General features: G+C 36.9%; 1 protein-coding gene across 2 annotated transcripts in view; it reads right to left on the reverse strand.

Moving 5' to 3' along the window:
• Positions 1-1,415: 1,415 nt before the first annotated feature.
• taf2 (TAF2 RNA polymerase II, TATA box binding protein (TBP)-associated factor) overlaps positions 1,416-25,816 on the reverse strand; it is a 379,690-nt gene continuing 355,289 nt past the window's right edge. For both annotated transcript variants that reach the window (XM_039736433.1, XM_039736434.1), the window contains 2 exons: positions 2,300-2,405; positions 1,416-1,936 (listed from right to left, as the gene is read on the reverse strand). In XM_039736433.1, coding sequence (XP_039592367.1) covers positions 1,656-1,936; positions 2,300-2,405 — 387 coding nt within the window. In that variant the 3' untranslated portion in view covers positions 1,416-1,655. The remainder of the gene's footprint in view (positions 1,937-2,299; positions 2,406-25,816) is intronic.

Below are 25,816 nucleotides of genomic sequence, written 5' to 3' on the forward strand. Positions count from 1 at the left end.
TAGTATATATATATATATATATTCTGTATAATAGTAATAATTACCACCAAGTCCTTTTGCAAACATATTGTGTGGAAAAAAGAAATATTGTGCTGTTTAAACAGAGATCCCTGTCTACCTGCTTCTCTTCACAATCCATGACTATACTGGCCCTGTATGTTTCGTACGAGAAACCGACAAAGTACACACATACAACCAATAGAGTTCAAACGCAAAACCGACATGTTAGCCACATGAAACCAGTGTAACAAATCCATTGTTAGACCGGCTGAGAACACAAGCCAATACTGTCTATACGCAAACCGATAACCTGCGAGTGTAAACCTGTGCAGTTCACTCACAAATCATTAACAAACGTAGTGGAACCAGTGATATACACATGCAAATCAATCTAGTTCATATGCAAACCAGTGGTATGCTTATACAAACGGATACAGTTCAAGCACAAACCGATAATATACAGACTTGAACCAATATAGTTCATATGAATGAAACCAGTATTGTACACAAGCAAATCGATAGTAAATACTCATAAACCAATAGTGTTCACATGGAAACCAATAGAATATGCACAAAAATATGATTTATGGCCTGTTTGGCCCCTCCCAATATGCCTACTGCTCTATGTGTAAGATACTGTGCCAGCCCAAGACAGGTTGCTGCCAGTTCAGTGCACTGTACACTCATTCACAACAAGTCAAAGTAAAATCACCAATTAACATGATGCACATAACTTTAAAATTATATAATTTTACTCAAAAACAATTCAGTGTCACAAGGGCCTGAGCTTATTATCAAGCCATCGAAACAAGGCAGGAACAAACCCTGGACAGGTCGTCGACCTTCAAGGGGTTCACTTTGAAGAATTTCAGCATCATAATACTGGTGGCATGTAAAACCAATACTGATGCTTTGTAAAGACAAAGTATCGTCTGGGCCTATTCCAAATAGATGACTGGGCACAGGATTTAAGCTCAGGACAAAGGATGCTTAGGCAACACCACAAAGCACTGCAGAATTGTGTGGCCCATAATATAAGAGTTGAATAATCTATATACAGTACTGATATTGGCTATTTCATATACATGGCACTTGATTCTATAAAGTATGGTATTTATTTTTTATTTTTCAGTCTACAGCTACATATTTGGAGGCAGCAGCTTCAACATTTTAATTTAGCCTGTAAAATGTTTGAAATAATCAAAAGCAAAACAGGAAAATATCAAGAAAATTAAACTTGCAGCATATACTTAAGTCACACATAAATCTCTGATAAGAAACACTGAAGAACTTCACAAACATAAAAAATTAAATCATATTTATTGGGTTGTAACACTTTGTACATTTTAAATTATTTCAGTACAAACTTGTTTAATAAAAAGATGACTAAAATAAAGTCAATATTAGGCAAGAAATGTTAACAATAAAATAATTGTGCCAGTGAACTATGGATGGCATTAAGGCTCTGAATAGCCTTCTTTAAAGAATGAATGCTTTACTTTCATATCATTTAAAAACAGAAAAGAAAACAAAAATTCAAAAAACTGTAAAATACTATTAAAGCAACACATTCCCTACTGGCATGACATATTAGGGCAGAATATGTACATGTAAGGTTGAAAAAGTACACAAACTACTGTACAAATAACTTTCCTCTAATCAGAAAGGGAAGGTGATTGAATTGAGTGTCCACTAGCAGGGCTGCTAGGAAAAGCAATCTGGTCTCTGTCCCTTTCTTTTTCTCTACTGTCATGTTTGTGTTTATGTTTATGCTTGTGTTTGTGTTTCTTTTTCTTCTTTTTGTGCTCATGGTGGTGGTGATGATGATGGTGATGATCACTGTGTTTTGAAGTGGGATGAGGATCTTTCCCAAACACAGATAAAGGAGTTGCTGGCATTGACACCATAGCAGGGTCTGTAGTAGGAGGTTCTTTCCCTGTAAGAAATGAAAAAATAATTTATATATATATATATTTTTTTTACACATATTCATTAACTATTAAAATAGGTATGAAAACAAGATTTTAAGTTAGTGAAAAATCTTATACAAGACCTTTGGAAACACTATTATCACAAAACAGTTAAGGGGCTAAAACACAACATTAAAATAATTCTGTTCTTATTGTAATTAATAGACATGGATAACATACCAAGTGTTTATTAAAATGCATGTGAACAAAGCAATAGATAAAAGGTTATTAGTATCTGATTTATAAAAGTAATGATAAATGGTTTAATTAAATGTATCATAGGTTAAGAATATTTAAGACAAAATAGATTTAATTCTTAGATTTCAAACCTGGAGTTGATGGTCTTTCGAGCATGTTTAAATGGTGATATATAAATGCTTGGCTGTCATGAACTGTGTCCATATCAATATCTTCGTCTTCCTGTGAATTTGAGAACTGAAGAGTGAAAAAGCAAATTTATTAAAAAATATCATCATAAGTACTGTACATCAACTGCATAATCAGAAGCTATAACGTTCATATGATAACCCAGCAAACAATAACTTAATGACTAAAAAACATATATAGTAGAACCCTGATTATCCAAAGTAATGTGGACCAATAACTGAAACCCCCAATGAACAGGTAACTGTGGCCATTTTGGATTAAACATTATGGATATAAAAGATTTGGCAGTTTATATGATGCAATATCACTTTTAAGTCACTTTTCATATATTAGTGAATTTAAAGTTCCCAGCTTCTTTGTTGCAATGATCTGCAGTTTCCTCAGCATCAAACTGTTGGCAGGTATAATATAATCAGTGTCTGTGTATAAATAGTCAATATAAGCTGATTCAGAGCTGCACTGACTTTTCTGCATACCAAGCCAAGGGGAAAGCAAAACACCTGTCAAAGGACCTATGAGAAAAGTCTCGTTATTTGTATAAAATCAGTAATATTAAAAGATGCCTGAAGATCTGAAAATGCCTGTCAGTAGTGTACAGGATCTGATAAAAAGAACTGGTGGAAAGTCAGAAGTTCTGTTGTTACCAGGCCACAGAGATTTCAGCAAGGATCATTTGTCCAGCTGCCAAGAAAAACCCACAAGCCACTTCAGCTGAGATACAGGCTTCTCTGCAAACAAATGGTGTTACTGTTTCAAAATGCACAATAATGAGGTACTTGAACAAAACTGGGCTGCACAGTCAAGTTAGAAAAAAAAAAAAAGCCTTTACTGTGCCAATGCCACAAAACAGCTAACTTACAATATGCCAATCTGCATCTACACAAGCCTCAAAACTTCTGGAAAAAAGTCCTTTGGAGAGATAAGGCCAAAAGTGAACTTTATGGTCAAAAACATAAACACTATGTTTGGACAGGATGCAACAAGGCCCATGACGAAAAGTGCACCACCTTACTGTGAAGCATGGAGGTGGATCTCTGATGTTCTTGGGATGGGTAACTTAGTGAAAATTGATGGCAAGATGAATGCAACATGTTACCGGAAAATGTTGGAGGACAACTTGCATTAATCAGTCTGGATGTTGCGCATAGGACTCAGTGGATCTTCCAACATGACAGTGATCCAAAACAGGTGACTACAGCATAAAAAAAGTGAAGATGCTGGAGTGACCATCACAGTCTCCTGACCTTATTTTAATTGAGCCACTTCAGGGAGATCTCAAACGTGCAGTTCATGCAAGGCAACCCAAGAATTTACAGGACCTGGAAGCTTTTCGCCAAGAAGAATGGGCAGCTCTACCACCTGAGAAAATCAAGGGCCCCATCCACAACTATCAAAAAAAACTGCATGCCATCATTGATGGTAGAGTGGGCAATAAACAGTAGTAAGAACTAAGGGTAAGCTAACTTTGAACAGGGTCCAACTTCATTATTTTCCTTATTAGTATGTTTTGTTTAATAGTTCTGCTATTGTGTGATGCATTATAATTTAAGTTGGATTCCATTAAAAGTAAATTAAATATCTTTTGCCTGATAAATCATCTTTTCTTTAAAGTATGGTACACATCTTACAAATTCTGCCAGGGTATGTATGAGCACAACTTTATATTTTTTTTTTTAATAAAATGAAAAAATACCATGTCAGTTTTTGCAGCTTATAAGGGGGCTGAAGGGTACCAGAGTCCAACCAATAACAAAAAGTGACTTAAACTTACCAAATACATCCATTTTTGTAAGATTTGGACAATTTAAAAGAAAATCAGCTCTGCACCTCATCTTGATTATCTCTATCTTTATATCAATCTTTCACCACCCCAACCACACAAATAATTCCGGCCCCGCCTCCAATGCGACGTGGTTTCCTCCATCTTATTTTGTGAATGCCACACACTCCTTTATCATTTTGGTAATAAACTCCTTATGGGTACATTTTCTTTCAGGATTTAAACAAATAAGCTATCATTTGAAACTGGCAATATTTCCATCAATGAAAATGATGATACATATTTGTATGATCCAGAATGCACTGTTGAGGAGCTCCAACAGATTAAAGAAATTAGTGATGAAGAACTTGATGATTATTATTACTGACAAATGATAAATTTAACCCATGTTTAAAATGGAAAATAAAAATTACAGATCTGCATAAGAAAAGTAAGACTTGTTTATTGAGAACTATCAAAATACCTGCGCTTCACAGCGGAGTAGTGTGTTAAATAAGTTATAAAAAAGAAAAGGAAACATTTTAAAAATAACATAACATGATTGTCAATGTAATTTTTTTGTCACTGTTATGACTGTTGCTGTCATCAAGGATTTGATTATCATTATTTCTTTCAATCAGGTTCGTATTTGGAGGACGTGTTGTGTTCAAGTTACATTCCGTGTTTGTCAACGGTTGTAAAGATAACAGGTTTCATTCATCGAAGTATTCACTACCCAAATCGCTACTTGTGAATCTAAGATGTTGTCAGGGATGCCAGGGGCCATGACCCGGCCGGGACGCCATGAGGGACCGGATGTGGGTCTGTGACCACCCTGTATCATGTGGGGGTCGCCTTCCTTGTTGCTTTGGGGGCCACGGGTACAGGGTATGGAAGCTCCACCCTGTAGGGGCCCGTGGTCACCGACAGGAGGCGCCCCAATGCCTTGGGGACCTGTTACCCCAGCACTTCCACCACACCAGGAAGTGCTGGGGGGAAGAATTAGGACGGCGCCCGGAGAGCTGCCGGGAGGACAGCCGGCACTTCCGCCACGCTGGGGCGTGGCTAGAAGAGGAATGCTGGGAACACCTGGGGCTCATCCAGGGACTGTATAAAAGGGGCCGTCTCCCTTCATTCGAGGCTGGAGTCGGGAGGCAGAAGGACAAAGCTCAGGAGAGCTGTGGAGGCGGCCCGAAGAGAAAGGCATTGTGGCCAGGACTGTGATTGGGGTATTTGTGCACGTGACTGGGGTCTGAGTGACCAATGAACTGGGGTCTTTGTGACCATATCATTTGTATATAGTGTAAATAAACGTGTGGTGGTGTTTTAACAACATGTCCGCCTGTCTGTGTCCAGGCCGGGTTCACAATGTTTAACAGGCATTCCCAGTATTAAGTTGTGGAATAGCCTGCGAGTATTTAGCGACAGCGTCTCAATTAAGTTGTGGATTTGCCTGCGAGTATTTAGCGACAGCATGTCTATTAACTTGTGGATTTTTCTGCGAGTATTTAGCAGCAGCGTAACAAAGTTGTTTTCGTCTAGCTGCATCAGAAAACGTACCACGACGTCTGACACGCCTCCTTTTTACTGTTTTCTCACAGCTTGGATTGCTGCTGTCATAATCAGTTTGAGTTTCATGGTTTGTTTCAATTACGTTAGTATTTGCAGGACTTGTGTTGAAGTGAGATTCGGCATCTGTCAAGTGTTGTAAGCATATAACCGCCTTCATCTCTAACTTCGCATCGTAATAAACAAACAATACAACAGCGGAGAAGCCGTGGATTAAATGAAAAGGCTGCAGTTATCAGCTGGGAGACGTGAATACCATGGCGAACCAAGGAAGGGAATGAAGAGACAGGAGTGAAGGACGGCCTTATATGGGCAGGCAGTCAATTACATGGGAGGCGTGGTGACGGGGGACGCAACGCCGCTTCACACGGCGACTGAGCTGCAGGCTATGGACGTATATATGTACATAAATAGGATTCAATTATGACCATTATGTGTAGAATTATGAAATTAAACCTGCTTAACTTTTGTAAGTAACCTGTAAGGAATGAGCCTGCCAAATTTCAGCCTTCTACCTACACAGGAAGTTGGAGAATTAGTGATGAGTGAGTGAGTCATTCAGACAGTCAGTGAAGACTTTGCCTTTTATTAGTATAGAAGAAGGTCCATGTAGTATTCCCACAATACATGAAGCTGGTCTGAAAATTAGACCCAAAATTATTTTTTTTCATATTTGAGAGGTCTGTTGGTCAAACTCTGATGCAGTTTCTTGTTTCATTAAAACCTTTTGAAAAACCTTGTTTGGGTATCTAAACATGGAAAAAATTTCAAAAGGGTGGTTCAGTTGAAAGTATGTTTTATGAAAGTCTAAACATTTCAAAGCCAAAGGAGCAAAATATTTTTTTTCCATTTTTGAAGGTCTGCTCTTACCAAGTGGTGGCACCTGGACATTTTGATTTTGTTACATACTATACCAATGAAGGGATAAGTATGCAAAATCTGAGCCTGCTAGGTGGTTTAGTTCTTGAGATAAGGTCTTGTGAAACTGATGAAAAAGTAAAGCCGTGTCAAATTTAACAACCCTCTCATCTTACGTCAAAATAATTTTACAGGGTGTCTCTTTTGAAACTGAAGTGTGTGGAATTTCTGGAAAATTGGTTGATTTGACATGGAATGACCCTGAAATAAAAAAGAAAACTTCAGCAAAAGTTGTAAATACAGCACTAAACTTTTTGCATTCTTAACGATGATGCTTACCAAGTTTGTACAAATGCTAAATGAAGACAATAAATGATTGATAAACTGTTTGAATTAAAATTTTTCTCGCAACTAGAGTTAACAAAATGAAGTTTAAGGTGCTTCCAACTCATTTCTGAGACGTAAATAGAGTCCAGTTAGCAATGCTGAACAGGTTAGATCGCTTATCATATGAAAAAAATGTTTAACAAGGTGTTAAAATAAAAGTTTCACTATCGTTGCAATGTTAAGTTTAGTAATTTCTGACTTGTTTCACCCTCACTTAGGAACTTTACATGTAGCTAATTAGTAGTGTAATGTTGGGTTGCTAGGTAATGTTTACATTCAGGAAGCAAAGTAATGAGGGTTTCAGGGGGTATGGGATTCCATAATAAATTACGTGGACACCCTGTAAGTTCAAAAAACAAAATTATACATGTCCTTAATGGGAAATGTAAAAACTTTATAATGGTATGAATGACTTAGTGTCCTTTACTGACTTTGTTGACTTTCAGTTCAATAAAGGACACTATCACCAAGTGCTTCACTGAGTGTGTTTATTAAACACATCTTTATTTGAAATGCAGCTCGGGCTAAGCAAATAGAAAAAGAAATTGAAATAATATTTAATATATAGATTATATGAAGCTATATAAATAAATATAAATACAGGTTCTACACTGAACATTGTACAAGGCCTATGGTTAATAAAGTTGGTTGTGTTGCTTCAATTACAGCTGACTAAAAAGATAAAATCAGAGTAAGCTAGAACCCTTCATGATAAGAAAAGAATGTGACCCAAAAAGAAAATAAAGGATGCAATTAAAATTTAAAAAGGTAATTAATAATGACTTAAAGCAGCAAAAACTTTCATTAAGATTACCCAACTAGCCATAATTTAAGTGTAGTACTTTCTAGCAGTGAATGAATGAAAAACTAAATTAACATATACAGACTTTAAATGCTCTAAACTTGCATTATTCTAAACAGGGTTTGTGCGCTTTAATGTATTCGAAATTCCAGGACTTTTTATAACTTTCCCGGTACAAACCAGCACAAGAATCCAGGACTCTTTTACAATTCGGATCTGAATATCCACAGCAAGATTACATGAACCTAATAATATATGAAATGAAACACAAGGCTTGTTTTAAATTGCTGACAAATTAATAAAATGGTCACTGAATCTCATCAGTAATAGCACACTTAGGAATAATTTATGTAATTCTAGGCAGGGCTGCTACATTTTAAATACAGATGCATTGTGCTTTGGACAAGGAATGTTCTATTATACATGTGGTTTGCACACAGTCAGCTCCTGCCAATATTTTAGTTTGAGTAAGCAAAAAATACAAAGAAATCATGAAAAAAAAAGCATGATTTGTTTGAGCGCTTTTTACAAATGCAAAAATTTTTAACTAGGTTGGGGGTGCTAGTGACTCAAAACCCATTAGGCAAATAAATGATCATGGCAAATTATGATCACCCCACTTCCAATGTCAAACTTCTTAATACAGTACCAGCATCCAGCAGTATGTTTATTTGATTCGTTGTTTTGAAGTCAATCTATGTAGTCAGTAATTTCCATTAATTTCTATTTCTGTTATATTTTCAGTAATTTCTATTTAAAGTTAAATGCACACTTTCTTGGCATTTTGACTGCTCAAAAAACCACAGTAACGTCAAATAAACACAATGTATTTTACCACTTTAACACTAATCATTCAATGTGCAGGCTTATGTCAACTACAGTACATATCTACAGTGGTGTGAAAAACTATTTGCCCCCTTCCTGATTTCTTATTCTTTTGCATGTTTGTCACACAAAATGTTTCTGATCATCAAACACATTTAACCATTAGTCAAATATAACACAAGTAAACACAAAATGCAGTTTTTAAATGATGTTTTTTATTATTTAGGGAGAAAAAAAAATCCAAACCTACATGGCCCTGTGTGAAAAAGTAATTGCCCCCTGAACCTAATAACTGGTTGGGCCACCCTTAGCAGCAATAACTGCAATCAAGCACCCAAGATCGCTTCAGCTTGAGTTGACGAACAGATGGCCGGACATTCTCCTTCAGGATTTTTTGGTAGACAGTAGAATTCATGGTTCCATCTATCACAGCAAGCCTTCCAGGTCCTGAAGCAGCAAAACAACCCCAGACCATCACACTACCACCACCATATTTTACTGTTGGTATGATGTTCTTTTTCTGAAATGCTGTGTTCCTTTTATGCCAGATGTAACGGGACATTTGCCTTCCAAAAAGTTCAACTTTTGTCTCATCAGTCCACAAGGTATTTTCCCAAAAGTCTTGGAAATCATTGAGATGTTTCTTAGCAAAATTGAGACGATTGAGTTCTTTTTGCTTAACAGTGGTTTGCGCGTTTTGGAAATCTGCCATGCAGGCCGTTTTTGCCCAGTCTCTTTCTTATGGTGGAGTCGTGAACACTGACCTTAATTGAGGCAAGTGAGGCCTGCAGTTCTTTAGACGTTGTCCTGGGGTCTTTTGCGACCTCTCGGATGAGTCGTCTCTGCGCTCTTGGGGTAATTTTGGTCGGCCGGTCACTCCTGGGAAGGTTCACCACTGTTCCATGTTTTTGCCATTTGTGTTTAATGGCTCTCACTGTGGTTCGCTGGAGTCCCAAAGCTTTAGAAATGGCTTTATAACCTTTACCAGACTGATAGATCCCAATTACTTCTGTTCTCATTTGTTCCTGAATTTCTTTGGATCTTGGCATGATGTCTAGCTTTTGAGGTGCTTTTGGTCTACTTCTCTGTGTCAGGCAGCTCCTATTTAAGTCATTTCTTGATTGAAACAGGTTTGGCAGTAATCAGGCCTGAGGGTAGCTATGGAAATTGAACTCAGGTGTGATACACCACAGTTAGGTTATTTTTTAACAAGGGGGCAATTACTTTTTCACACAGGGCCATGTAGGTTTGGATTTTTTTTTCTACCTAAATAATAAAAACAATCATTTAAAAACTGCATTTTGTGTTTACTTGTGTTATATTTGACTAATGGTTAAATGTGTTTGATGATCAGAAACATTTTGTGTGACAAACATACAAAAGAATAAGAAATCAGGAAGGGGGCAAATAGTTTTTCACACCACTGTAAATATGCGCCAGGCTCAGTGACGTGCATAAGCACGAACGCGAGCACAAAAAAGAATTCTTTCAAGGACACGGTTAAAGGCAAGGCAAAACATTTACTAAAGAACATTGTTTACTCAAAAACTGTTAAGAAATGACAGGAAAATACCAACTCAATTCTATTCACGGGGGTTTAAGGAACCTCATATATTTTATGCATTATCATCTAGTAAATATCCATACATTTTATAGAACTAGGAAAATGGCTCTTACACATCCGGCCCCTAATTGTTTATGCTAGGGCAGGGGTCCTCAATCCCAGTCCTAGAGAGCCGCAGTGGCTGCAGGTTTGTGCTCTGATCTGGTTGTTTAATTAGAAAGCAATTCTTGCCAATAAAGCACTAACAAGCTATGAAATTAAATTAACTCTGCTATGTCAGGTTATTCTCATATCCTAGATTTTCTTTCCCTTTCTATCATGCAAATGATTTGAAGGCTAAAATGGACGAGTAATTCTTAGTCCTTCACTTTTTTCTCTTAATTTTTCTTCCAAGTATTTCATTAAACCCAATAGTGCAGATAAATACACACAGGTGTAAATGTAAATAAGCTAAATGGAGAAATGCTGCTGTCTCTTGTCATTTGCATGTTATTGATAATAAGGAGCAATTAAAATAGCTGTTTAAGACAAAATGAAGCAATAAGGGCTCAAAATCACTAAAGTGAAGCAGAAGTGTTACTTTAGCAATAAGTGCTTTTTATTAAGCAACTGGGTTGGAGCAAAAACCTGCAGCCACTGCGGCTCTCCAGGACCCTGATTGAGGACCCCTGTGCTAGGGCAGAAATCAATTACTTAACTTTACTTAATAAGAGCCTTCATTACTTTACCAAACTTAAAACAAACCTTAAGAAGCTTAACTTAGTTTCTACTATAAAAACACGAATACTAAACTTAAGAAACTTTATAGCTTAAACTCTAATGTATGAACACAAGCATTAAATTTAAAAAAGGCTTTAAAATTAGGCATGCAAAAAGAGAATGGGTCATTTTAATCATTGTTGCTTCCTGGAGCAGGCACAGTTTGTTCACAAGATGGTCCAGTGTGCTGGGATCTGCACACAAACTCTTCTGACTGCCCCTTTTGCAATTGGCATTGTCCTTACCCAGGAGTTTCAGGTTGTAGCATCTTGTAATTACACCCACAATGTCCAATTTCTTTATGAACTTGTTGCATAATGAGAGTGGCAATATGTGAATTCTTCTGAATGGTTGCAGGGTGGTTTGCCTCTTCTGGCATTGCTGATTTGCTGAGCCTCAACACACTTTTGATTTCCGGATCGTCGCTAGTAGACAAATCCACCTCATCCGGTCTCTTAGGCCATTCTCTGAATGTTTTCACAGCATAAAGTCTTTCATCTTCATTATGTGTGATTTGCCATGGTTTCATGACTTTGCGGGCATTTGTACTTAACAACAACAATATTAATAACAGGATCGTAATTCCTATATTATTGCTTTGGTCAGCATTTATCTGGGGTTGATACACGTCTTTTTGATTAGACAATTTCTTCACATCTTTTTCTTTAGGGATGTCCTCCCTTTTCACTGGTACAGAGTTCAGTGTGTACACTTCTGGTGTATCAAAAAATGTATTTTCTTCTATCCCACAGACCTGTAACTTCGTTAGGGCTGTACACTTTACTAATTTTGGACTATTTACTGAGTCTCTTTCTACAGTGCTGATGTAGATGTGAGACTTTCCTCCAGAAAGATTTAACTGCTTTTGCAGACTTTCAGTGCAAAATGTAGCTGAACTGTCAGAGTCTTTTAGAGCAGATGTTTCTACACATTTTTCACTCGTTTCGGACTTAACTTGAACTGGAGTCACACTCTTTACTGGCCCCGGTATCAGAACAAGTCTCTAACGGTTCAACAGAAATTTGGGCAGAAGAAATGTTTTTCTCTTCCGACATAACGTTCTCCTCTTTAGGAGGTGTGGCTGTATCGCCGGTCCCTTTTTCCTTATTCATATGCAGAATTACTGAATGTAACTGAGAGCATATTTGGCATTTAATCTTTTTTTTACAGACTTTACTAAAATGTCCTTGTTTAAGGCACTTAAAGCATAAGTGTTTAGATTTCAAAAGGTCAATTTTACTTTCATAAGTTAGATTTTGAATTGCACTGCATTCGTTAAGATCGTGATTTTCATTGCTAAAAAGACAGTGCTTACCGATTATACGTTCAGCCGTCTCCGCCGCTTTGACTGAGGTGTCTGTATCCATTTTTTCGTCCGCTGCAGAAAAGTTTGTAACAAAGCTGCTTTCTCTCAGGACGTCTTTCAAAAGATTCTTCTCTTGGTCAGTTTGTCCTTTTCCTTCTTGAAGGTATGGCTTTGTGGAGCTGAGCTGTATGCGGGATCTAAAGCGGACATTGGCTGTTCGTTAAGAAAGTTCACTGGATTGGCGAGAGGTGTTCGCCTGCTCTCCGTACTTTCAATACTCTGTACTTTGCATTGCCATAGTGCTAGTAGGTCTTGAGGAGGTTTGGAGACTTTAGTAGGAAGGTTATCCTTGCTTTCAAATTGTTGTCCGCTTTGTAAGTTGGGCATAATATTTATACATTCGCCAAGAAAGTTTGCATCTGGTTTCTGGCTCAGTCTATTTGGACTGCGATTGCGCCCTTTAAGTGCTTTTAATTTCACTTCTGATTCTGCAATAGCTGCCTCCAAAGCCAATTGATCTCTTTTAGCTTTCAGTTGTGCTTCTTCAGCTTTTCTCTTAGCTTTTAACTGCATTTCTTCCAAATCTAGAGCTTGTTGCTTTCTTTGGTTTTCCACTTTAGCCAACAGCACGGCGTGTGCTGCCTGTTGAGATCTGATGGCGCTTCTAGAAGTAGTCAATGTGCTTGTGCGACTTTTAGTTTTTGCAGAGGTTTGGGAATCTTTAACTGCAGGGGAAATGTCTTCTTTCTTTTTATAATCCTTAAATTGGTAACTGGAAGTCAGGTTGTTGATCGAAGCTTTTATTTTGACGTACTTCAAAAACCCAATTCAATGTACATCCTATAAATTTATTACAAATTTCCATTTTAGCATCAAAGTCCTTTTGTAGCATTTTCCGTATATCTTCGTTACTCAGGAGGGATAAAAGTTTGTCGTTTAACCTTTTATATTCCATTCTCAGGTTAAGGAATGAGTTCTCGATGATCGATTTTACAGATTCACAATTAAATTCATTTTTTTTTAATTCCTTTACAGTCTTCATCGTATTAGATAATTGTTTGTATTTGTAGTCCATTTCAGACTGAAGTTTAGATGTTGATGAATTGGACGGCTTCATGTTGTCTTGGAGACGGTCCTTTGTGACGTCATATTCAAAGCGTTTTTCATTCACACCACGCCGACGTTCGTTCTGGCTTCCGGATTGAAACGCCATGACGATCCCACAAGGTACTGTACTTAAAATCCTTTGTAATTTATACAGTCTCGCGAAGAGCACTAACAATTTTCAAATATGTCCAACTCCGATCAAAGACAAAGATTAAAGATACCTGTTGAGTCTTTTTAAGTCGTCGTTTTCTTTTGTCGCAGTCGATCTCAGACATTGAAAATGCAGGCTTGCTTTCTTTTAAGATCCAAGGCAACATAAAGCCGTCCAATTCCATTCCATTCTCAGGTTAAGGAACGAGTTCTCGATGATCGATTTTATAGATTCACAATTAAATTCATTTTTTTAAATTCCTTTACAGTCTTCATCGTATTAGATAATTTTTTGTACTTGTAGTCCATTTCAGACTGAAGTTTAGATGTTGATGAAACGCCATGACGATCCCACAAAGTACTGTACTTAAAATCCTTTGTAATTTATACAATCTCGCGAACAGTTACAACTTTACAAATACGAATGAAAGTAAAAATAATCCCTAACAACCGCCTTATCAGCAACAAAACGAAGCACTTCTTCAACAATCGCTTTATGATAAGCGCTACGATCAACAGAAAGAACAACAGTATAAGACATAAGTTCCTAATGTACCCCATTAAAAGATCCCAGTGTTTGAAGGCGATCCATTGACTTATATAAACTTTATAAGAGCATTTGATCGAATCATCGACCAAGAAGTGAGTGATCCTGGTAGCAAACTAGAGTATTTGATACAATTCACCAAAGGCGAACCAAAAAATATAGCTCTAAATAACTTATACTTACCGCCAGAAGAAGGATATAGAAATACCAGAAGAACGTTAGAAAAATTTTATGGAAACCACGCTCATATAGGAGATGCCTACATGAAGAAAGTAAGGAAGTGGCCACATTTGAAATCAGCAGATATTGATAGCTTAAAGACATACACGCTCTTCATTGGTAATTGTAAAAGTGTTATGTCGGGCTTAAAAGACGGACACGAATTCGAAAACAAATTTAAATATCCGCATTATGTCATCGAAGCTTCCCCAAGAACTACGAGAGCTCTGGCAAAAAAAGGGAAAAATGTATCTTTTATAAACTTAGTTTTTCTTATAAAGCTATGGTTACTTCTGTACTTAAAGGTTATTTATTTCTTCTTCTGTATGCTTTAAACATACGGTTCAAAACTTAGATCTTTTAATTTACGAGTTACTTCACACTCAAAAGACCCTTAGGCCGTTGGCACTTAGATATGCGCCAGGCTCAGTGACGTGCATAAGCACGAACGCGAGCACAAAAAAGAATTCTTTCAAGGACACGGTTAAAAAACCGTATGCCTCTATACCTTACACAATGCAAGGCAAAACACTTACTAAAGAACATTGTTTACTCAAAAACTGTTAAGAAATGACAGGAAAATACCAACTCAATTCTATTCACGGGGGTTTTAGGAACTTCCCATATTTTATGCATTATCATCTAGTAAATATTCATACATTTTATAGAACTAAGAAAATGGCTCTTACAAGCATGATGCTGACAAAATAGAAAAACGTGTCATAAATGGAAACCACTGATGGTAATATTATTCTGTATTAATGTTAATGTTCTTCTGCATTGTGATTTTCTTTTCAAATTCTGTTATACATATTGTGTTTTGTTTATATATTGTGACGTGTAGGCAGCTTGTGATGAACTATGCAGGAGCAGAAAGGGCGGAGTGCTGTGTAACTCATAGGACTAGGTGAAAGTCTTCTGTTCTGTGAGGGGCAGACATGCCTCTTTGGAAACGAGTGACAGGAGAAGTTCGGAGGTAAAGGAAGGTGCAGCGGAAGGAATTCTGAGTAGGGAAACTGGAGACAATAAGCAGGAGTATTTTCGACATAGAAAAAGACAGAATGAGAGTAGCAGGAGATAATTATTGGTAGGGAAACCTTTCTTTTATTGTTTTGGAGATGTGCTCTGTAACCCAGATAATGGAGTATAAGACAGGGCATTGTTTGTTACAGAACGAAGACTCAAAGTAAAATGTAGAAAAGTCCAGCACCTCTAAGTTGTGTTTCCTTATTATGCTGGTCATTACAATATCATATAAATTAATTAATTTTGTTAATACTACATATAATTTTGTTAATATAGTTTTTTTTGGTAAATAAATGCAACTATTCTGTAAACTAATCTACATATTAATTTTCATATTAATTAATTTATTTGTATTAACATTTTATTGAATTTATTAAAATCAAATAACATTCCATGCAAGCAAGTCAAATTGTACAAAACTAAGTTCGAGTCAAATCAACCTCCACCCATTAGAAAGAGAGGTAGGCCAACAGAGTAAAACTAATAGTAGGATAAATAAACAAATAAATAATAAATAAATTAATTAAAACAAAATGAAATAAAAAAAGGAAGATAATCCGCTTCTTCAACTTAAATGCTTATTCTAAAATGTTATTGAGTAGATCCTGCCAGGTTTTAAAAATGTTTTGCAAAGATCCTCTAAGTTAGAACTTGACTTTTTCCAATTTCATATAATATAGAACATCAGTTACGGACTGACTTAAAAGAGGTGATTTAGGATTCTTCCAGGTGAGAAAGATAAGTCTACATGCCAACAGTGAAGGAAACACAATTCCAGTTTGTTTGTCCTTCTCCACTTTAAGCCTATCTGCAAGTACAGTAATCCCTCCTCGATCGCGGGGGTTGCATTCCAGAACCCCAACGATAGGTGAAAATCCGCGAAGTAGAAACCATATGTTTGTATGGTTATTTTTTATATATTTTAAGCCCTTAGAAACTCTCCAACACTGTTTATAAATATTCTCCGCACAGTTATACAGTAAACCCTTGTTTATCGCGGTTAATCCGCTCCAGACAGATAAATGAATTTCCACGAAGTAGGATTCTTTATTTATAAATCTAATATTTTCGCAGTTACAGCATTGAAAACCTGTTTACAACCTTCTAAATACGTTACATTATACACGTTACAAATACATTATTAGAGCCCTCTAGACATGAAATAACACCCTTTAGTCAAAAGTTTAAACTGTGCTCCATGACAAGACAGAGATGACAGTTCTTTCTCACAGTTAAAAGAATGCAAACATATCTTCCTCTTCAAGGTGCGCGTCAGGAGCGGAGTATGTCAGAGAGAGAGAGTAAAGTAAACAATCAAAAATTAATAGGGCTGTTGCGCTTTTAAGTATGCAAGCACCGCGATAAAGCAGGCGATAAAGCAGCCGGAATGAAGGGATCAATGTGAAGGTAGTCTTTTATTATTTTTTACAGGAGCGTCCGTATCTTCTAAGTAAACAGCCGTTCTGCTCACACCCCCTCCGTCAGGCAGAAAGAGTAAGAGAGACAGAGAAAGCAAACAATCAAAAATCAATATGTGCTGCTACAGCTTTTAAGTATGCAAAGCACCGCATGGGAAGCATATCGTATATCATTGAGGAGTTTTATTTAATATGTAATACGTGCTCTGATTGGGTAGCTTCTCAGCCATCCGCCAATAGCATCCTTTGTATGAAATCAACTGTGCAAACAAACTGAGGAAGCATGTACCATAAATTAAAAGACCCATTGTCTGCAGAAATCCGTGAACCAGCGAAAAATCTGTGATATATATTTAGATATGCTTACATTTAAAATCCACGATGGAGTGAAGCCGCGAAAGTCAAAGCGCCATATAGCGAGGGATCACTGTACACCAAACACAAATGTTAGTGAATTAGATGAGATTGTGACATCAAGGCTGTCTGAAAGGCATTTAAAGATTTTGGTCCAAAATCATGTTACATTAGTGCATGCCCAAAACATATGGCCCAATGAGGCTGGAACTTGATTGCAATGTTTATAGGTTGGATCTTACCATGGAAACATTTTGGACAGTTTTAAACAAGACAGATGTGCTCAATTGATGATTTTAAATAGAATAATTGTATGCTTTGTGCATATGGAGGTAGAGTGATGTCTGTGCATTGCTATCTTCCAGTCCTTTTCTGAACTGTTGAGTGAGAGATTCTTCTCCTGCAGTTCTCTGGGTTCATTGATAGGGAAGGACTTTAAAATGTTTTTATATTTTACAGAAATGCTTTCTGAGTCCTCAAGACTGATCAACATTTTTTTTGGAATAGAAGTAGGTGGGAGGTGAGGAAAATTGGGCAGGTTTTGTTTAGCAAAGTTTCTAATTTAGAAGTAGAGAAAGAAATGTGTTGCTGGAAAATTAAATATGAAGTGTCATTGTTTGTAGGATGCGAAGACGATGTCTATGAAAAGATCTCTACATGATTTAATCTGTAATGTTTTCCAGACATTAACACTAGCATTATCAAAGCCTACGAAAAAAACTAGCATACCCAGCCCACCTTAAATCCGTTTGGACCTTTACGTCAACGTCTTTTGTGTTGTAAATGTGTTGGTAAGCACAAGCAGCCTGCTATCCCATCCCCACCTCCGCCACAGAAATGGCAAAAAGCACTCCCAGCTCAAGCATTGTTAATATGGGAGTGAGGTACCGGGAGCTTTATAGAGTAAATAATATATTGTTATTTGGAACACATGCATTTCATGTGTGTTCCGTGTCTACAAAGATCTACGTAAGTGTAGCATGATGGAAATGTTGAACACATAACTAAAAGACAAACTGTTTTCATGTTTAAGTACCAATGACAAAATTTTGACATGAAGTGTATAATGTGTAAAGACTGAAGTCCAAATATCAAATAAGGACTTTCACAAAAGGTACAAGTATAACCAAACAAGTGTGCTTTTATTCAAGACTATAACTAAAAATTTAATTGTTACGACTGCTTTGGTACTACAGTGGTAAGAACTGCTGACTCATAATCAACAAGTCACAAGTACGAGCCTTGCCGCATCCCAAAATAAACGTTTTTTGAGTAGTTAGCTGCTCTTATTGTTACTATTATACAATAAAAACACACATTTGATTTGAATCTGTAACAGCTAGTGCAAATGTATGGTGTTTGTAAAGATTAACTTTTTTTTATTCAGTTTTATTTTCTCAGTCGCTTTCACGCTTGCCCCAATCTGACATTGCTGTTTTCAAATAAAGATGTGCTACAACAGAGGTGAACACACATGAGGATGAGGGTTCTACATTGGAGAAAGAGAACAGAAGCCCTCCCTGAAAGAAACATCCACTCACATATAAGAAAAACGCTGCACCAAGTGTAAAGGTGAAAGATGGCACCGTTTTGGAATCAGCAAGAGGTCCAGCATCATCCTGCCAATCAGTCTGCCCCAAACCTGCCCTTCAACGAAACAGCACAGCTTACAGAGCTCGCAAAGGTATTGTGCAAAGTCCAGTTTGTGATTATGTTTTGTGATGGTCTTTATATAAAAAACTTTATATGTTATTTATATAAAACCCAGATCGAATGTTATTTACCTTGATTTATTTACTTATCTTCCTAGAGCGTAAAATCACAAGTAGGCTGCAGAGCTTCCTCTATTTCATCGACATAGACATGCTGACACAGTACATGTGTAATGAAGTGACTTCAGCTGCAGGTGGAAGCTCCATGGAACTGTTATTATGGGTTTGCCTTTATCCAGAAACGGTTTTATGAGCTTTATAACCTTAGTCTCGGAAAGTCTTTCTCCCGTGGGGCGACTGGGATCTTTTTCTGAATAAACTTAAACACAGTTGTGTAGGATGTGACAGGAGCTTCCACATGCAGCTAAAGTAACTGGTAAGTAAGTGGTAATTAAAAGTCTGAGATAGAATTTTATTGTCTCTAGCTTCTGTAAATATTGCTAATGAAAGTGAAGCTAACGTAAATAAGAATTTTTTATAAACTTTGGCAGGGTAGCCATCAGGGCCAGATACTTTACTACTCTGAAATTAGTTTATAGCGTCTAGTAATTCTGATAGTGGCAGAGGTTATTCCAGTTCCTCTGCAATGAGAGTATCTTGTTGATGTATCTGTAATGCAGCTGTCTTGTGTTCTTTAAACTGAGTAGAACACAAGGACTTATAGTACTCTTTAAATGTGTGCATTATATTTTTATGGTAGATGATTTTGTCTCTGTCTGTGTTAGTAAATGCTGGGATTGCATTGTAAACATCCTGCTTGTGGATTTGTAGAGCTAAGATTTATTAGCTTTCTCTCCGTGTTCATAGTAATGATGTCTTGATTTAAAATAGAGTTGTTCTGTTTCTTTAGTTGTCAAGATGCTGAGTTCTGTAAAGCTGAAATAAAGCAGGTCACTGATATTGGTCTATCAGACCATTTTCTTTTAATATTTAATATAGAAATAATGATAGAAAGCATTCATGAGAAGCATATTGTTAAAAAATGCTTCTTTGATTCATCAACAGTCTTAAAACTTACAAACATTCTAAGCAATCAAGTCCGTTTATAGTGCTAACTATAATAGTGAGGATAATGTAAATAGTAAGGTGGAAAAATTTAATACTAAGGTAAGTGCTGCTGTTGACATAGTTGCACCTGAAAAGACAGTTAAAGAATCTTCAAACATTGTTATACCATGGAAGACACAAAGAGTGTCAGATTTAAAAAGAACATGCCAGGGAGGGCTGAGCGTAAATGGAGGAAAACTAAACTACCTATCCACTATGACATATTGAAGGTTAAAATGACAGAATACAATAACACAGTCTTGAGAGGCGCTGCTATTTCTCTAAGATTATAAATAACAATGCTAGTAATCCCAGAATCTTATTTTCGATGATTGATCGTCTGCTAAACCCAGGTAACACAAATTCTTTCACCAGGATAGATTTACCTGATTTACATAAAATAATTTCTCAGCTGAGACCCTCCACCTGCGTCCTTGACCCAATACCAACAAGTTTTATGAAAGAAGTATCAGGCGTGCTAATTGATAATATTCTTGACATTGTAAACTCGTCATTAGATATTAGATTCCCAGACTGTCTTAACACTGCTGTAGTTAAATCCCTACTCAAGAAAAGTAATCTTGATCCCTCTGCTTTTGAAAATTTTATACCCATTTCTAACCTGCCTTTCTTAAGTAAAATTTTAGAGAAGGCAGTCATTATGCAGTTAAACAACCATCTCAATAAACATGCTATTCTTGATAAATTTCAATCAGATTTTAGGACAAATCACAGCACAGAAACTGCACTCATTAAAGTAGTAAATGACTTGCGGGTAAATGCAGACAGAGGCCATTTATCTGTTCTCATCCTCTTAGATCTGAGTGCCTCATTTGATACCATTGATCACAATATTCTTATAAATCACCTTAGTCAATGGGTGGGCCTCTCTGGCAGTGTCTTAAATTGGTTTGAATCCTACCTGGCAGGTAGAAAATTCTGTTAGTTGTGGTAATTACAACTCAAAGACACATGATATCCTATATGGTGTTCCACAAGGCTCTATCCTAGGTCCGCTGCTCTTCTCAATCTCAATTCCGTTAGGTCAGATTATCTCGGGGCATAACGTGAGCTACCACAGCTATGCAGATGACACACAGCTGTATTTACCAATAGCACCCGATGACCCAGACGCTGTTAATTCACTAACACAATGCCTTACTTGTGTTTCTAATTGGATGAATAGTAATTTTCTCAAGCTAAATAAAGAGAAAACAGAAATTTTAGTGATTGGCAATAATGGAGACAATGAGATTATTAGAAATAAACTTGATGCATTAGGATTAAAAGTCAAGACGGAGATAAAGAATTTAGGGGTAACTGTTGACTGTAACCTAAATTATAAATTGCATATTAATCAGACCACTAGGACAGCATTTTTTCACTTAAGAAACATAGCAAAAGTTAGACCTCATATCATTGAAAGATGCTGAGAAATTAGTTCACGCTTTTGTTTTCAGTCATCTAGATTACTGTAACGCACTCCTCTCAGGACTACCCAAAAAAGACATAAATCGTTTGCAACTAGTGCAGAGTGCAGCTTCTAGAATCCTAACTAGGAAAAGAAAATCTGAGCACATTTCTCTAGTTTTGATGTCACTACACTGATTACCTGTGTCATTCAGAATTGACTTTAAAATACTGCTTATGGTTTACAAAACCTTAAATAATCTCGCTCCATCTTATATATTGGAATGTCTGACACCTTATATTCCAAATTGAAACCTTAGATCCTCAAATGAGTGTCTGCTTAGAATTCCAAGAGCAAAACTTAAAAGAAGTGGTGAGGCAGCCTTCTGCTGTTATGCACCAAAAATCTGGAATAGCCGGCCAATAGGAATTCATCAGGCTGATACGGTGGAGCACTTTAAAAAAACTGCTACAAACACATTACTTTAACGTGGCTTTCTGATAACTTTACCTTCATTTAATTCTTATACTCTGTATATTCAATTCATTATAATAACTATTCTTGGTGGCTCTAAAATCCGCACTGACCCCTACTCTCTCTTCTGTTTCTTTTCCCAGTTTTCTGTGGTGGCAATCTGCACCATCACCACCTAATCAAAGCACCGTGATGTCCTACATTGATGGATTAAAAGCCAGAAGTCTACATGATCATCATCATCAAGTAATTCCATGAGAACCCTTAATACAAGGAGGACTGTTTCATTTATGTTAGGTAGAATGCCCAGAGGGGACTGGACGGTCCCGTGGCCTGGAACCCCTGAAGATTTTATTTTTTCTCTCCAGCCGTCTGGAGTTTTTTTTTTTCTGTCCTCCCAGGCCATCGGACCTTACTCTTATTCTATGTTAATTAGTATTGTCTTATTCTAATTCTTACTTTGTCTTTTATCTCTCTTTTCTTCATTATGTAAAGCACTTTGAGCTACATTATTTGTATGAAAATGTGCTATATAAATAAATGTTGTTGTTGTTCTGTATTCAGAGCCTGTTTTTTCCTATGAAATGCCTTATTTGGATGTCTGGCATGTTCTTGATCTATTCTGGTAATTTCACTGATTAGCTCTGATATCGTCTTGGTTTCCAATTTATTTTTGTGGGAGAGAAATTAAATAATTTGTTCTCTTAAGAAAGCCTTCAGAGTTTCCCCAGAGTATTCCTGCTTAAAAATACCGATTTACTTGGATATAAATTCTGTACAGTTCTTGTCTGCTAATAAAAGTGGGATAATACGGCAGCTGAGAGATGAGTATGTGGGGAACAAGAATTTAAGCTCCATGATCAAAGGGGCATGGTCGGAGATAACAATAGCATTGTAATTACAAGTTTAATCATAAGCAAGAAATTGTTATATATAAAGAAATAATCAACTCTTGAGTAACAGTGATGCACTGGTGAGGAGAAGGAATATGCTCTTGAGTTTGGGTTTAGAAATCTCCAGGAGTCTGTCAAGTAATGATCAGTTACAAACTGTATAATTGTTTTTGCAACTTGTGTTAGTCGTGAGTTAGTCGCTCCTGTGGCAGGAGGTCTATCTAGGTCTGGGTTTAAAAAATAATTCAAGTCTCCAGCCATTATAATTTTATGAGTGCTCAAATTGGGAATGGATGCAAATATATTGTGGATGAAGTCCCTATCATCAATATTGGGTGCATAGATATTTATCAAAATCACCTTACAGTTAAATAAATTACCCATGACAATCATATATCACCCTACAGTATCAGATCATCTGATAGTACAAATGAGATTGTTCTATGTAAAAGAATTCCCGCACCTGTAGTTTTCTTGGTAAAGCTGGAATGGAATATTTGGCCAGTTCAGTCTCTGTGCAGCAGAAACTGATCCTTGCTTAATAAGTGGGTCTTCTGTAAAGTGTAGGTGAGAGAATACTTTCTTTCTCTTAATTGGTGATTGAGACCTTTAACATTCCAGCTCACAAATTTAACTGTTTGGTCATGGAGACATTCCTTTTGAACTTTTGTTGACAATTTGTAGTCTTAATTTAAGACAGTACATTATTACATATGACAGTTTTGACTTTAATTTCCAATTTTCAGGAGATACGCCATGAAGCCTATTGTTAAGTTGACACTTACAATTATAAGGATTAAAAGGATAGATTAGAAATAGCTTTCTCTCTTTCTCTCCACCCCCCCAGTTCCCCTGCCCCCTCCCAATTGAGACTAGACCATACTTCACAAAATCCCAGTCCTCTGAGAAACCTAGAAAAAGAGCACATCCAAAACTAAACAAGCCCCCCCAGCAGCAGATTTATAAGTTTTTTTATAAGTATTAAAATAGAGATATCTATTGACAATACAGTCCAAATACTATAAAATATAATCTCAAACAGTCTTAAGAGAGTAAACCCAGGGAATGATGTTAAACAGTAGCCCTGGATAAGCAGATAATGTTTGATAGTAAGCCCTAATACAATAAACCAAGGGTATGATGTTATATAGTCCCCTATGAAGAAAGAAAATGTAAACATAACACATACATACATTCACGCATAAAATTGTAAACAAATAGCGGCCGAGAAAGAAATAGGATGTATAATTGTGGTACCAGTATCAATGCAAGTGGATCAAACAGCAGGTAAGATCTTCTTTGCCATGCCAGGACCAGATGCAACTCGCGATAGTATTTTAAAGTGTTGGGATCAATTTTCTTAGCTTTTTTTCTGCTTCCTCCGTAGAAGTAAAAATGTAGGACTTGCCCTGAATGTCCACTTTCAGTTTGGCAGGATACAAAAGGCTGTATTTGATCTCGGCTTTCCGTAAGTGCTGTTAAATGTTGTAAAATGTGGCATGTTTAGAAGCTGTTGAGGGTGACAAATCAGGGAAAATATGAATGTGGGTATTTTCAAATAGAATCTCTTGTTTCCGTCTGAGAAGTAACATTATATGTAATTTAAACTGTAATTTTTCAAAACGCACGAGAGTCCTAGGTTTTGAGGTATTCAATCCATGTATGTGGTAAGCTGCTGTTATCTTGGTGTCTGATTTGAAGTTCTCTCCAATTATTTTAGAGAATAATTCAGCTACAAATTTCACTGGGTTTGGACTTTCACGATTCTCAGGGAGACCTTTGATTCTGATATTGCTCCTTCTGCATCCATCCTCCAGTGCAGCTAGTCTGTCTCCAAGCCCTTTGCATTCAGAATTTGCTGCCGTTGCTTTTCTGTCAGTGGTAGACATCAATTGTTCAGCTATTTCAATATGAGTCATGAATGTATGCTCTGTGAGTCAAGTGCTCTAAATTTATTCTTAAACTTAAGACGCATTTTCCTGAATTTTGTTCCTAAATTTATTCTAGTATTCCTTTAAAGGTTGCCTCAAAGCGATTACTTAAAACGCTTATCATGGTCTTTAATAACCTGAAGCAGCTTCTCGTTTGTCTTGTGTATGTCCTTTATTTCTTTTGTTATATCATTTATATCCTTCTTTGTATTATTCTTGAGCTCCTTTATGTCCCCCCCCAAGAGTGGTGGCCATTCCGGCGATCATTACCTTCAGCTCGGGCAGATCGTTTCGGTCTTCTCTGTGCTCTGCGGGTGAAGTGGTAAGCTCAGATGTTACTGGCCCGCGAGGGGTAGCTGACAATGAGGAAGGTAAGGCCATTTTCAGTTTCAATTAATTTTCTGGAATCAAAAACTTCTCCTGGTCTATTCGCTCCCAGTTTTGCTCTTGGCTGGAGATGATGCAGTAGCATCAGGTTCCAGGAAAGTTTTACTTTCACCTATCTGTTCTATGTTAGTCTCTGGGAGGCTGTACCTGGAGCTGGAGTTTGAACTTGATGCCTGTTTAGGCTTGAATTAAACTTTAACTGTATTTTCCATTTCTTTCCGAGCCTTTTTTCTGCCAGTCATGCCCTCGGGTTCAGTAAATATAGGACACCTCGGGATGATAAAAAAAGAGAAAAAATAATACCGCTGCTAACGGAGTTCTGCTTCAGACATCCATTTCCCATAAAGTACAAGACTAAATAATTTTTTAAGTAGCTGTTCTGTTATCCGTCTTTTCTCTTATCCATCATGGCCTCGGTCCCAATCACTGAAGGATAATCGAGGTTTTACTGTATAAATAAATGATTTGGATAGGAACAAACAATAAGCTGGTTAAACTTACAGATGATACCAAGCTAGGTGTACTGGTCCCTGAATCATCACAGGGTCTTGGACTGCATACAGGCTTCGGCATATTTATGGAAGATGACATTTAATTAAATAAATGTGAAGTATTACATGTAGGAATGAAGATGCTACATTTGAATACACAATTGGAGGTCAGAAAATCAAAAGTATACATTATGAGAAGGATTTAGAACATGTACAGTACAAGTTCGAGGAGGTTACTGTCAAGCTTTATAACGCAGTGGAGAGGCCTCATCTGGAATACTGTGTACAGTTTTGGTCTCTAGGCTACAAATAAAAAACACAGAAGCACTAGAAAAAGTCCAGAGAAGAGTGACTAGGCTGATTCAAGAACTACAGAGGATGAGTTATGAGGAACGACTAAAAGAATTAAGCCTTTTCAGTTTAAGCAAAAGGAGATTAAGAGGAGATATGACTGAAGTGTTTA

The sequence above is a fragment of the Polypterus senegalus genome, chromosome 15, assembly GCF_016835505.1.
Source record: "Polypterus senegalus isolate Bchr_013 chromosome 15, ASM1683550v1, whole genome shotgun sequence".
Lineage (NCBI taxonomy): Eukaryota > Metazoa > Chordata > Cladistia > Polypteriformes > Polypteridae > Polypterus > Polypterus senegalus.